The sequence below is a fragment of the Chaetodon trifascialis genome, chromosome 19 (assembly GCF_039877785.1).
Source record: "Chaetodon trifascialis isolate fChaTrf1 chromosome 19, fChaTrf1.hap1, whole genome shotgun sequence".
Lineage (NCBI taxonomy): Eukaryota > Metazoa > Chordata > Actinopteri > Chaetodontiformes > Chaetodontidae > Chaetodon > Chaetodon trifascialis.
This window is the reverse complement of record NC_092074.1, coordinates 2,506,798-2,520,229: the sequence shown is the minus strand read 5'-3', so window position 1 is coordinate 2,520,229 and position 13,432 is coordinate 2,506,798. Positions and strand designations below refer to the sequence as shown.

General features: G+C 46.5%; 1 protein-coding gene across 1 annotated transcript in view; it reads left to right on the top strand.

The window, feature by feature from the left end:
• Nucleotides 1–13,173, top strand: part of mdn1 (midasin AAA ATPase 1) — a 59,065-nt gene extending 45,892 nt beyond the window's left edge. Inside the window, exons 75-101 of the mRNA XM_070987059.1 lie at nt 612–885; nt 1,328–1,433; nt 1,616–1,731; nt 2,231–2,638; nt 2,731–2,957; nt 3,083–3,220; nt 3,808–4,004; nt 4,304–4,465; nt 4,585–4,722; nt 4,923–5,058; nt 5,443–5,612; nt 5,766–5,894; nt 6,486–6,627; nt 7,539–7,858; nt 7,952–8,110; nt 8,235–8,336; nt 8,452–8,650; nt 8,758–8,931; nt 9,090–9,244; nt 9,487–9,576; nt 9,683–9,798; nt 9,893–10,067; nt 10,652–10,725; nt 10,905–11,019; nt 11,255–11,321; nt 11,767–11,909; nt 11,991–13,173. Of these exons, the coding sequence (XP_070843160.1) occupies nt 612–885; nt 1,328–1,433; nt 1,616–1,731; nt 2,231–2,638; nt 2,731–2,957; nt 3,083–3,220; nt 3,808–4,004; nt 4,304–4,465; nt 4,585–4,722; nt 4,923–5,058; nt 5,443–5,612; nt 5,766–5,894; nt 6,486–6,627; nt 7,539–7,858; nt 7,952–8,110; nt 8,235–8,336; nt 8,452–8,650; nt 8,758–8,931; nt 9,090–9,244; nt 9,487–9,576; nt 9,683–9,798; nt 9,893–10,067; nt 10,652–10,725; nt 10,905–11,019; nt 11,255–11,321; nt 11,767–11,909; nt 11,991–12,176 (4,418 nt within the window). The 3' untranslated portion in view covers nt 12,177–13,173. The remainder of the gene's footprint in view (nt 1–611; nt 886–1,327; nt 1,434–1,615; nt 1,732–2,230; nt 2,639–2,730; nt 2,958–3,082; nt 3,221–3,807; nt 4,005–4,303; nt 4,466–4,584; nt 4,723–4,922; nt 5,059–5,442; nt 5,613–5,765; nt 5,895–6,485; nt 6,628–7,538; nt 7,859–7,951; nt 8,111–8,234; nt 8,337–8,451; nt 8,651–8,757; nt 8,932–9,089; nt 9,245–9,486; nt 9,577–9,682; nt 9,799–9,892; nt 10,068–10,651; nt 10,726–10,904; nt 11,020–11,254; nt 11,322–11,766; nt 11,910–11,990) is intronic.
• Nucleotides 13,174–13,432: the final 259 nt, after the last annotated feature.

Here is a 13,432-nt window from a genome sequence, read left to right as displayed (position 1 = left end):
TTGGTGCCACCCTCAAGATCATTTACATTTTACCGTCTGTTGGTCAACCACTTCAGTCCAGACTGAAGTATCAAGTCACACGGTATCCAGAAAACACACAAGGCAGTCAGATACAACATAGAAACACAGTACTTCCAAAATGAAAGCAAGACCATATTAACCAATCGTGCTCTAGGTGTAGGAGGTGGCTGCTGTCAGACGGGATGGATTCTGCTTTCTTTGACAACTGTTTGTTACGTAAATCGGGCAGACTATTCTGTTGAGTGCCCGTGATGCTGCTACAGAGTGTTTCTGTCTGAGATTGAGAGAAGTGTACAAACAGATTAAAGAGGAAGTAAAAACTCAATAAAAGATCTATAAAACAAAGTCACAAGGGACCTGTCAACTCTGAAACAGGAGAGTTATTTGTCTTGACTGGCATTAACCATGTGATGTAGAAGGCACCAGGTCCTTGCTGGATGAGGTTAGTCACTGCAGCGTTCTAGGGTCCAGTTTGTTTTGTTCAGGATGACTTTGATGGAAGAGATGTGTTTGTTGTTCGCTTCCCAGTTTGTGGCATTGCTCCAAACCCTCAGCTTTAATCCAGCATCCTTTTGCTTTTTTCTTGTCAGGCGAGGTCATCAGCAACCTGCGGGACCTGCAGAGCCTCACCATCGACTCATCAGCAGAGAAAGAGAAGCAGAGGGCTGAGGTGAAGCACATCCTGCAGCAGAAGCAGAGAGCTCTGTCAGACCTGTTCAAGATGCTCACAGAAATAGGCTTGTCGTACCGTAAAGGCCTGACATGGAACAGGACAGCTGACCCAGAGAAAACCCTCTGCATGCAGCCTCTGGAGATGAGCGCCGCTCTCTCTGCTGTCAGGAACCAGGAGCAGGACGAGAGCATGTAAATACATCACTTAATATCACTCAATACCCCAACTTATAGAGACAGGTAGTTTTTGAAAGAATATAAGTAGCTTAAGGCAGCTAATGGTAACTAATGTTAACAGACTTACATTCCTTCACTAGCAACAGGACATATTTCTGTTCAGTGTAACACACTTTGGTTTTGCTGCTACAGTTTTGTTTGTTCTCTTATACCCAGTGTCATATGGTTGCTAACGTTAGCTAAATGTATCAAAATGTGCACTACAATTTAGTATTTACCTCTATCCTGTAATATGGCTACAGTGGCCACTGATCAGCAACTACTTGATCTTATTAATTGAATTTGTTTTATAATTTTTTTTTACTAAAGAACCATGTTTAATGATGAATCCAGATAGTGGACAACTCTAAAATTCTCTGCTCTCTGAAAGCTTTTCTCTGCCGTCTTGATGTCACAGGTTGTTCACAGAGTTGTTGACAGCGTGGGATGGATGTCAGAAGTACTTCTACCGCTCATGGGCCAGGAGAACAGCCCTGCAGACTGCTCTTCAGCACAGTGCCAAAGTGAGACCCAGATACTGATTCACTGGTGGTCCACAATATGACAGATTTACTACCCTTACAGCTCTCTGTCTAAACGATAAGATGGTGAAGGCCGGGGGTCACAGATGAAGAGCAAATTTTAGCTGTTCCTCTGTGTATTTTGGCCCTATAGTCTAAAGAGTGTGCGTGTTATTTGTCCTCAGGAGCTGGGTCTCGGGAACATAGAGCGCTGCCGAGGTTTCTCCTCTCACCTTTTCAAGCTGCTCCTCAGACAGAGGCAACGACTGGCCAAGCTCACTGAGCAGTGGGTCCACCTCAGGTCAGTCTGCCGCCGCACAACTGTGTTTACAAGACAGTATGGAACGAAGGGCCAGTCTTTTTGGAAATACATTAACTGTAGAGGTCAGTACTGGATGGTGGTGCCCCTCACCAGCACAGGAGATTGACAGTGAGGTCAGAGGTCAGGCTCGAGCACAGTTCAGCAGCCGTAGCTGGCCTGTAGCTGGAAAGGAAGTTCAAGGAAAGCTATAGAAAATGAAAGATGTGAGAAAAATTCAGTTCTAAACTCAATTCAAGGATTTCCTCTTAAGATGGGAGTGTATATGATGATGAAGATATTTTTTTCACTGATTTAACTCTTTTAGGACTTCATCAAACATAGTATCATAGAAGCTGGGGTATGAGAGTGTAACATGGAAACATTTTCTGCTGGTTTAATTTGGAATAATATGTTTGGTTACATTACATTTATTACATGTTGCGTGTTGTTTATTACTGCACTGACCCATTATCTCTTCTTGTATCATCACCACTTCCAGGAGGCTAACAAACAGTGTCCAGAGCATCAAGGCCAGCCTGCAGACTCACAGTGAGGACCCAGGCTGCACCCTCCCACCCCAGGAAGCTCTCCAGGGTTGGGTCAGCAGAGGCCAGGTGCTGGCTGCCCAGTGCACCACCCTCCTGCAGCAGCTGGCCTGGCTGCATCAGTGCTGCCCGGAGGACCTCCAGCATAAAGAGGAGGCGAGCAGCTGCAGGCAGCACACCCTGAGGTGCCCCTCCCCGCTGGCAGCACAGCAGCAACCCCCAGGCTGTTTGATGCGGAGAGGAGACGCCACCTGGTGCCAGCTAAACCAGCACATGAATGTGATGCTGAAGCAGACTCAGAGCCTGAAGTTGGAGCTGGACAATGTTGCACAGCAGACCTCTGAAAAAGTGCTCCACACATGGTAAAACACAATCACTCAAGAGTTTATTTGAGTTTGGATGTAGCAGTAATGAAAGACAGAAAGAGTCCTAACAACTCTGTTATTTTGCACAGGAGCCATTTTGTCACATGCTGCTCAGCCTTCGACCGACTGGAAGCTGTAGTGGCTCAAATGCCCAGCGTGGAGAAACTCTTCACCCCGGCCATAAGTGTTGGCAGCACAGACACCCTGCCGGCCATCACCCAGAGCCTGCGGTATGTCAGAGGCCAGGTGGAGGCTAATATCACTGAGTTCACCACCTGGAAGACCCAGCTGCTCTCGTTGGGACACCAGAAGTCAGGTGAATACACTGACCAGAGAGCCTAACGCTATCATTTATTCACATATTACCAACATCCTGCTAAGAGACATGAAGACAAACTTAGGGTGGATAAAAAAAGTTTTGCTTCCTTATTTCCCCCACAGCTCAGCAGCCTGCATTCATCACTGAGTTCTCTGCTGAGCTGGAGACAAACATCAGTACAGTGCTGTGTGCTGTCCAGACGCTTGTGAAGAGAAGCGAGAAGGAGAAACAAAGAGAGCAGCCAGGAGACGTCAAGAGAGGTGATGATGGTGCACACCAAAGGGAACAAATTCAAAATCCTGTTACAGTATAACACTGATTGCTGCTGTGTTAGGCACACCTGGTATCAGTCTTTGGTCTTTAGACCAGGCCGTCAAAGTATGGAGAAACTGTAGCCATGATGAGGTATGAACTGTTATAACAACAGTTATTACAAGCTGTTCAGAGTGTCTTCAGGGTGTCAGGGCGTGTGCCAGCTGAACCTTTCCTCCATCATCTTGCTGCCAGCTCCAACCTGTACTTTTGAAACAGGATGGCTACATGACCTCATGTTTCTAGCAACAAATTCTAGTCCGTCAGTCAGCGAGGTGTACCCTGGGTATGCTGGAGCATCTCTTTCCCACCACTCAACAGTCCAGTTTGATACTTCTGTGTTTATGGGAGATGTGCTTTTCTTGCCGTTTGAAACTGCTCTGGCTCTAGCGGTACGATCTGAATCGCTCCCTTGTTTTGCAGCGAAGTGATTTCTTCCAGCGAGAAATAAACATTTTCTCCCTGAATCTGCAGCTGCAGTATCCAATTGACAGCATTAACGTTTATCTACTGATGATGTTGTTTAATGTTTCAGGCGATGCTGAAGAGCAGCAGGAGGATGAAGAGCCTATGGAGGACCTGTTGAAGCCCGGTCACCTGACTCGGCTCCTGGAGGAGGAGCTGGCAGCTGAAGTGGAGGCTCTGCGTCTGGGAGATGTTAATGCTGGACTTGAGAGGCTGCTGAGCCACCTGAGGACACACAGAGACTCCTGTCAGCCGCCACAGCTCCAGGTACCAAGAACAGCTCAAGTGAAACCTAGAATATGTGACCGTCCAATTAAAACGGATTGTATTCACAGAAGAGTCTGAGAGCGAGTATTGAATTCAGTCACCATGAGCCCATTCTCATATTCACTCTTATCAGAATTTAGAAAAGTACGGCAAATTTAACTACATTTATCTGTCTTTGTGCATGCGTGTGTGTGTGTGTGTGTGTGTGTGTGTGTGTGTGTGTGTGTGTGTGTGTGTGTGTGTGTGTGTGTGTGTGTGTGTGTGTGTGTGTGTGTGTGTGTGTGTGTGTGTGTGTTCAGGAGGTGGACAGGGCGTGCAGGATGCTGGTGCGTCTGGAGCCTCTGCTGGGGGTTTACTCTGACCTGGTGCGTTACTACCTGGCAGTGTCACTGGGCGTGCACAGGAGCTCAGGCAAACTGCTGTCTGTGCTGGCCAGCATCTTCACTGAGCTCGCTCAAAAGGTACAAGCACAACACAAGTTACTCAGTTACTCACATTTTTGTTAAAGAAAAGTAACACAGACAGAAAGTTCTCAAGTGAAACAAAAGCAGTGAGTTAGTGATTGCTGTGGTCTCCTCAGGGCTTCTGCCTGCCTCAGGAGCTGATGGCCGGGGGAGATGGAGAAGGTGCCACTGAGTTTCATGACTATGAGGGCGGTGGTATAGGAGAGGGCGAGGGCACCAAAGACGTCAGTGACAAGATCGAGAATGAAGATCAGGTACATTTTTTTACACAATAATCTCATGTCGAGGTCCATGTATTAACTTTCTTTCCAAGCTTTCAACTGCATGTCATGGCCTCATCAGCTGCTAAAGACAAGTAGCTGTGATTAGCTGAAACAGTACAGGAGTTTATCAGATGCACACGGTGGATCATTTGACCAACATTTCATAAAACTGTCTTTGCATTCTTCCCCAGGTGGAAGACACTTTCCAGGAGGGTTGTGAAAAGGAAGAACAGCAGGACAAAGAGAATATCAAGGCGGAGGACAACGCTATCGAGATGTCAGAAGACTTTGATGGTCAAATGCATGATGGGAATGAGAATGAACCAGGTAACTTGCACTGTCTATAGCCTATTGTCCTTAGGTGTCACGCTCCTTTTGGGGTTTGGTTGGTATTGCTGGCTGTAGTAAACAGTACATTATAAACCTGCTCAGATATTTGCTTAAATGTTGGTGTGTGGCGATCACAAGCAGTAGATGTTAGTCTATACAACACATTCACATTCTGGTCTGGACAAAGCATTGAAAGACACAATAATGGAACTGGAGCACTTTGTTGTTACTGAAGGTCAGTAGGCTAGCGACTGTAGCTTTATTTCCCAAAAGACCACCAGAAATGAAATGCCTTTGATGTGGACATTAAAACCACAAATAATGTGTGAGTTTCACAAGAACTGCTGCACAGTGGATTATTCTTCTTTGAATAATGTGCAGGTGACGATGATGAGTCTTCAAAAGAGGATGAGGAGGAGCTGGATAAAAAGATGGGTGACCTTGGCGAAGGACAAACGGACACTCTGGATGAGAGAATGTGGGGGGATGATGAGGACGATGAGGAGGAAGGGAGTGACAAGGAGGAAGAGTCTGGCCAGGGCATGGACCAGGTACTGAGCACAACATGAGCATGACACACATGCAGGAAGAACACAAAGATCAGCAGCTTCCATGTCCCGAGAAGCTGCCCGTCACATGCTTCTAGGTGCTGTTTTGAAGTGATTCGTTATTGAAACCACTTCCATGTCACCTGATTCTCTCAGGGTGAGTCGGAGCTGGTGGCTAAAGATGACAACCTGGACGCTGCAGACCCCAACAAAGACCAGAAAAACCGGGACAAAGATGAACAGATGGACGAGGAGAAAGAGAAAATCCATGAACAAGGAGATGAGGTGAAGAAAGTCCCTGCTTACACTCCCTGACCTGCAGCAGTCATTAAGCATTTATTTATTACCATTCAGTGTGCCAGTTGTCCGTCCATCCGTCTGTCTGTATGCGCATATGTACATGTCTGTATGACGTCCATCCATCTGATGTCTCAGGAGCACGTTATCTCAGGAACACTTGGAGGGAATTTCTTCAAATTTGGCATAAATGTTCACTTGACTCAAAGATGAACTGATGTCCCAGAGGATAAAATGATGAAGTGATGGCATATTATATCCAAAAGGTTAAAGGTCAGATCAGAATGTTGTGCAAAAACACTTTTCTGGCCATTATTAAACACCATGACTCAGGAACAGAAGGGGAGATTGGGACCATATTTCACATTTGCTCAGATACTGAATCGGTGACTGTAATTTTGGGTGTCCACCTTGAAACTGTGCTGATTGTGCAGCAGCTTCAGCAGCAGCATCCATATTTCTAGTTTATTTTGTTAGTTCAAGTTTCTTTCAGGATTAGTGTCAGATATTTCCAAACGGTCACAAATCTCTTATTTTATGGCTTTCCTCTTTCTCACCTGTGCTTCTGCTGTTTTCCAGAGGGAGTTTGATGAGAATGAAGTGGACCCCTACCACGGTCAGCAGGACAAGAGACCTGAGCCTGAGGCCATGGATCTGCCCGAGGATCTCAACCTGGACCAGGATGATGAGGCTGGAGACGATGGGGAGGGCGAGGCTGATGGTGAGACATAGGCCTAAAATTTCCATTGATAACTGTGATGAGCTTTGGATCTCAAACACAGCATGAGGGAATGAAGTGGAATGTCACACGAGCATTTATACTTATAGAAATTGTAACCAGATGAGACAATGTACGAGTGGACAGGCATTCTCTGCTGGCCTCCACAGTGCATTTTATACTGCTGCAGGGACTGATCACTGACGTTACTGATTATTCAAATTTTATCATTTGCTTTAAAGAATACATCTAGGTGTTGTACATGCAATTTCAAGATGTTGCCATGGGCTCTGAGTCATAGTGAGTGGCATTTCTATCAGCAATTATCAGAACTACAACCAATTCATTTTCTGTCAGCAACCACCACATTCAGCACTACTGAGCACATTTCACATCGCAATGATCATGATCGTCATCTGTGACGGCAGGTGGTCCAGAGGAAACACATTTCCTACAATGAAAAGAGAAAGAATTTTAGATAAAAATGAAAGAGGTAGCAACATCCTTTTCTGTGATGGGGCTGCACTGAACCTCATGAAAGTCAAAGAAAAGCAGCAAATGCTCACACCTGGGAGACTGGCACCAGCCAGTCAGAGCAGGACAGGCTGTGTGTCTAATGTGTGTCTCACATGCACGAGAGTCATGGAATGAAGCAGAGACAATATGCAAGTTCCAAAACACCAGCAATTTAAAACAATCCAGCACTGACGTGACATCACACATGACATGACGCCTGATGGAGATAATAACACCAGCTGAATGAAGGCTGTCTGTCGTTTAGACAGCTGTTAATGGAAGTTCCATAAACTGATAAAGACATTCAAATGCTACATGTAGTCCCTGTAAGATTAACTGTCAAATACTAGTTTGTTTTGGTATTCGAATCAGCTCAATGAACATTTTGCCCTCCTCAGAGGAGAATCCATTTGACATCGAGGAGAAAGCGACAGACCTGGATGAGAAAGAGGACGGACAGAAAGATGGAGATGAGGAGGCAGGAGCAGAGGGGATGGAGGAGGACCAGACGGACCAGGCAGGAGAGGAGAACAGTCAGGAGCCCAAGACAGAAGAGGAGGAGGAGGAGGAGGAGGAGGAGGAGGAGGGAGGAGGAGAGAAAGCTGAGGGAGATGAGGAGTCTGCTGAGAAAGATGAAGAAGAGGAGGAGGAGAGAGGACAGGAGGCAGGACGAGATGAAGATCTGACTGTTCCAAATGACAAAGGACACAAACCAAAGGTGTGTATGTCAAAGAATTAGTGAACTTCTGCAGTGTGTGATAAGCACATAGCTTTGATGTTGTGTTACTTTTGGGACTTGTAATGCTTACAGGAAGAGGAGGAGGAAGGAGCAGGTGAGGATGAGGAGCAGCCAGAGTCAGCTGAGAGGAAGGAGCATGACACAGGCGCCCAGACTGGAGAGCAGAACGTTCAGAGTGACACTGCTGTGGAGCTGGCAGGAGAGGCATCAGAGAGAGACCAGGCCAAAGAGGTACTCTCACGGTGACTCAGCACTTCTTAACAATGACTAAGATGAACCTGTGCGTGGAGGCCGTTAGAACACAGTCACCTGCAGAGCTTTCACCTCAACAATTTCCATTTTTCTGCTTTATAAGGAGCATGGAAGCGGAGCCGCTGATGCCAGCCAATCAGAGGGCCACCAGTCCAAGCTGACAGCGAGAATGGCTTCACAGACACAGACTGAGAACAAGACTCAGGTACAACTGGCCAATCAGAGAGCCCAGAAAATCCACTTCCTGATCAATCTCCATATCCGCCTCCCTTTGTCTTTCAATCCATTGGACAACCCTTTTTATTTCCTGTACTATTCAGAGCTTCAAGAGGAAACCTGGACAAGCAGACAACGAGCGCTCGACTGGTGACTACAACGAGCGCGTTAATAAGCGTCTGCGCACAGTGGAGAGCCGTAAGGATCGCACCGAGGACAGCAGGCAGAGTGACGCCCAGCAGGAGTCTGACCTGTATGAACACATCAAACAGGGAGAGACGGCCTATGACACGCAGACATACGGTCAGTAATCACCTCCACAGCGTCTCAGATAGTTTACCCACATCAGGCTTTCCAGTGGAATAGTGGATGTCATATTTGCTGATCTTTGCTGGTGGTGCTGTTTCCAGATGTTGCCAGTGCAGACCAGCAGAAAGCAGCAGGGCCTCAGCAGGAGCAGAACGAAGATCAGGATGATGAGGATGTTGCCATGGAAATTGAGAACCAGGAAGAGGACCTCCAGGCTGCTGAGGTCCAGGAGCTGAAGCCTGAGCAGCTGGACGCCACCAAGGCCTCCCAGAAAGGTGACCCGTCCTCTCATCCTGCCCGTCAGGACACTGACTTTGACTGGTGGACAGGCTGTGTTAGGTTTTGAGTTGACAGAGAGCATTTGAAAATGCAGCTGTGGCTTTGTGACCTGCACATCCTCTAACTTCTCCCTGCTTTTTTTTTTTTTGTGCAGGAGTCGACAGCGGAGAGATGGAGGTGCAGAGGCAGGGGGAGGAGGAGAAGGAGTGGAGGAAGGAGAGACAGAATCCCAGAGAAGAAGAGCGAGCAGAGAGAAGCACAGAGTCCACAATTCACACAGTTCCTGAGCTGCTGCTGGACACCCTGCAGGTAGAGACCTGCTGAGCATCAAACAAACGCCTTGTTTGTTGCTGCTATGAGCGCTGTTAGAGAATCCTTAAATTGTTCTGAGTTATCAAAATTAGACCCAATGGTTGTGTGTGTGTGTGTGTGTGTGTGTGTGTGTGTGTGTGTGTGTGTGTGTGTGTGTGTGTGTGTGTGTGTGTGTGTGTGTGTGTGTGTGTGTGTGTGTGTGTGTGTGTGTGTGTGTGTGTGTGTGTGTGTGTTTGCAGAAAACAGAGAGCGACCCGGAGGAGATCAGGAGGGAGATGGAGCTGCAGCTGGAGGCCTGGCACAGACTGGCTCCAGGATCTCAGGAGGAGGTGGGTGTGACCCTGGAGTTCTGTTGAGAAATGTTTTAAAGTATATCAATCAGGTGTCCTCAGAACATGAGCATAAAGTCCATGTTGTCTAATGTCTGTGTTCCAGGAGAGCGCAGCAGTGTCCATGTGGCACCAGTACCAGACTCTGACCTCAGCTCTGTCCCAGCAGCTGTGTGAGCAGCTCCGCCTCATCCTGGAGCCCACACAGGCCGCCAAACTCAAGTCAGGACCAGCACACTCAGCACCTCATGTGTCACAATGGAAGGTTTAAATGGTGATGTTGTTAAAGGTATGTGTGACTTTCCACCGTTCACAGAGGTGATTACCGCACAGGGAAGCGTCTGAACATGAGGAAGGTGATCCCCTACATCGCCAGTCAGTTCCGTAAAGACAAGATCTGGCTGAGGAGGACCAAGCCCAGCAAGAGGGAGTACCAGATCTGTCTGGCTGTGGACGACTCCTCCAGCATGGTGGACAACCACTCCAAGCAGGTGAGGAAGCCCTCTTATCTGACTGTACACACCGCTTGTATAGCTGTACGGTTTTACTAAACTAACTTGGTTAATCTAATAACTCCCACCGCATGGGGTGTATCTTGACTGGTGAAACCGTGTCATACTCAGCTCCGACACAATCTCTGTCCTTTTCCAGGTGTTTATTCTCTTCGTTAGCAACTCCACACATGCTATGAACTAGTATAAACATTGAACTTGCCGTCAGTAGCAGTAGTAGGCTACAGAAGCAGGTAATCAACTGACAAAATCGCTACATTAATGCCACAGATACATTACCCATTACGTAATCATCATACACAAACATTATTATACATATGAACTCACCAGCTCGGCTTCACCGGTCAAAACGTGGCACAAGTTATAATATTAACCACCAACTGAAACAATACGCGGTGGACCACCATCGCTAGGGGGCGCTACAAACTCGCATCAGTATGAAACAGTGTTAATCATTCAACATGCTTGGAATAAAGAGAAATCCACACAATAGCACTTCCTGTCACATGTTCACAGCCAAAAGCCAATTGGCTGAATTGTAAAATTGTGTGTCTGTGATGCAGCTGGCGTTTGAATCCCTGTCAGTGATCATCAACGCTCTCACTCTGCTGGAGGCGGGACAGGTGTCTGTGTGCAGGTAAGATGATGCATGCGCAATGTGACACAGTGAAAGTAGAGAAGAAGAATATGTTGTGTACATTAGCTAATGGAGCCAGATCACAAAATTGAACACACTGAAATCTGCGGTTTGTGCTGTCACACTGTGTACACGTGTTTAATGCGAGGCTGGCGTTTAACACCTGCTCGTGTGTCCAGCTTTGGCGAGCAGGTACAGCTGCTCCACCCCTTCCAGCAGCAGTTCAACGATGAGTCAGGAGCTCGGATCCTCCGCCTCTGTCAGTTCCAACAGAAGAAGACCAGAATAGCACAGGTGAGGACTGAGTCACAAACAGTTCATGCTACAGGTGCAAGTAACAGGAAGGCCATCCATTAAGTCAACCACAGTTCAGTGTACTACGGCTGAATTAAAAAAATATCCTTATTAGACGTTTAGTTTCCCTTTTTCTTGTCTCTTGATCTGAGTTTGTTATGGATATGTGATGTGGCCTGTGGTAAACATGATGTGATCCTGCCACACTGACTCTCTTCATGCCTCTCCTCTGTAGTTTTTGGAGGCCTCAACAAATATGTTTCTAGCAGCACGACAGCAGATTTCTGGATCTGTAAACTCAGGTAATTATTCACGCCGCACATATCCAAGTCAAAAGGGAGAGAAGCCAGCTCAGTCAGTATCATTAGCTCTGACAGCTGACATTGGCTGGAACTGTCACTGAAAAGACAGACATGAAGAAAACATCAGAAGACTGTCACTGAAAAATGCATCAAAATACAAAAACTATCAAAATCAAATGAACTCATTTTTATGGTCAGTATACTTTTCAGTGCAACAGTTTTCAGTGCTAACACTCATTTTCCAATTTAAATGTTTTAGTGACAGTGTTTCCTTTTTCAATGCCAAATTTGACCTTCAGTGGCAAACTTCCCACCTTGTGGCAGTGACATATAGAGTGCACTGCAGGCTGTCAGACCATTTGGCACCTTTTTTAACTGCATGACTTACCACATGTTATCATACCCCCCTCACTGTTCCCCTCTGACCTCTGACCTCTCTCCACAGAGACAGCCCAGCTGCTGGTCATCGTGTCTGACGGCAGGGGGTTGTACCTGGAGGGGAAGGAACGGGTGATGGCTGCTGTGCGCGCAGCACGCAGCGCAAACGTGTTCATCATCTTCATGGTGCTTGACAACCCCAACTCGCGGGTAAGTGACGAAGAGCTTGACCTTTTCCTTTTCTGAACGTCCAGACACAAAATGTGAGTAAACCCTGGTGCTGTGCTGCAGGACTCCATCCTGGACATCAAGGTGCCCATATTCAAAGGACCAGGAGAACTGCCAGAGATCCGCTCCTACATGGAAGAGTTCCCCTTCCCCTTCTACGTCATCCTGCGAGATGTCAACGCCTTGCCGGAGACCCTGAGTGACGCACTCAGACAGTGGTTTGAACTCGTCACGGCAGCTGACCAGTAGACCAATGAGAAGCCATCTTTCACAGGAAGGGAGGCGTGGACAGCAACCAACTGCACAATGCCACTCTGCTGCTAGCCTCTGTCACAACTCAAAAAAGGGACTTAAAAAACAAAAAAAAGACGGATTGCCGCTGTACATGTGCCTTTATTTTCTTATTTTTACTGTAGATTTTAGTAGAGTTTGATAGCAACCTTTGCTGTTTTGTCCTTGTTATCAGGGGAATTCTTAGTTTCTTTTGTAATGTAACAAGAATTGCTTTAACTTGCACGTTTGAGAGGAAATGATAGAAACAAAAATGTGATCCCTTGCGTGTGAAACACCTCAGTGAAGAGTCAGTAAATACCTCTGTCCCAACTGTATTATAAGCCCAAAATCATGTCTGTGTGGATGTTTTAGTCAGTGTTACGACGTCATCATTCATCTCCAGTGTGGACACGACGACAGATGTACAGAGCTGACCGTGCAGAGCTTTTGGATTGTGTTTTAGCAGAACCTTAGCAGAACAGTAGCATGGTGGTGTGGTCGTGACTGACATTCAAAGGAACTTCATAATGTGCCTTGGAGAGGAGAACAGTACTGCATGTCACTTCACGCCTGAATGAGCTGACGGGCTGATGGATCAGAGGCTCGGTCACAGCTCTGTCAGGGTTGTAGAAAATCAGCTCTCATGCACTTTGAAGCACAGGGACTGCAGATTCCAGTTTTGATAAATGCCCCAGTAAAACCCATTTTAGTGGTTTAAAGATGCATATCTGCTGTGTTCATCTTCCATCCGAACTGTGTGACTTCTGCTAAACCAGAGCTCAGAACTCCTCACTGAGTCCAATAAGAGTCGGTGTTGATGAAATGTGCGTTGAAATGTTTATTATCACCTCTGTGTTTTGTAATGTGGACTTACATGTAAGCAGACGTCGGTCATATTTAAGAGGTTGTTACATCGTATCCATCTGTTAAACCCTGACATGAATGATCCTGACAATAAACCGTTTACAAGGTTGGTCTGTGCTTGTCTTTTCAGAGCAGAAATTTGTGTTTGACCTTGCAAGAAAATCCTTTAACTGTTAAATGTGGCAAATATGTTGCCAATTTTAATAATTTTTAGATTCAAGTAATAAAGTTAGTTTTATTTGGAAAGGGAGAAAAAGCTAGGCTCTCTGCAAACACAAAAAAATGAAGCAAAATTAAGATGGTGAATATTCAGTTGTGCGTTCTACATTTGTAAAGCCATCGCTCAGTGTTGGCAGCAGTTTGTGTGC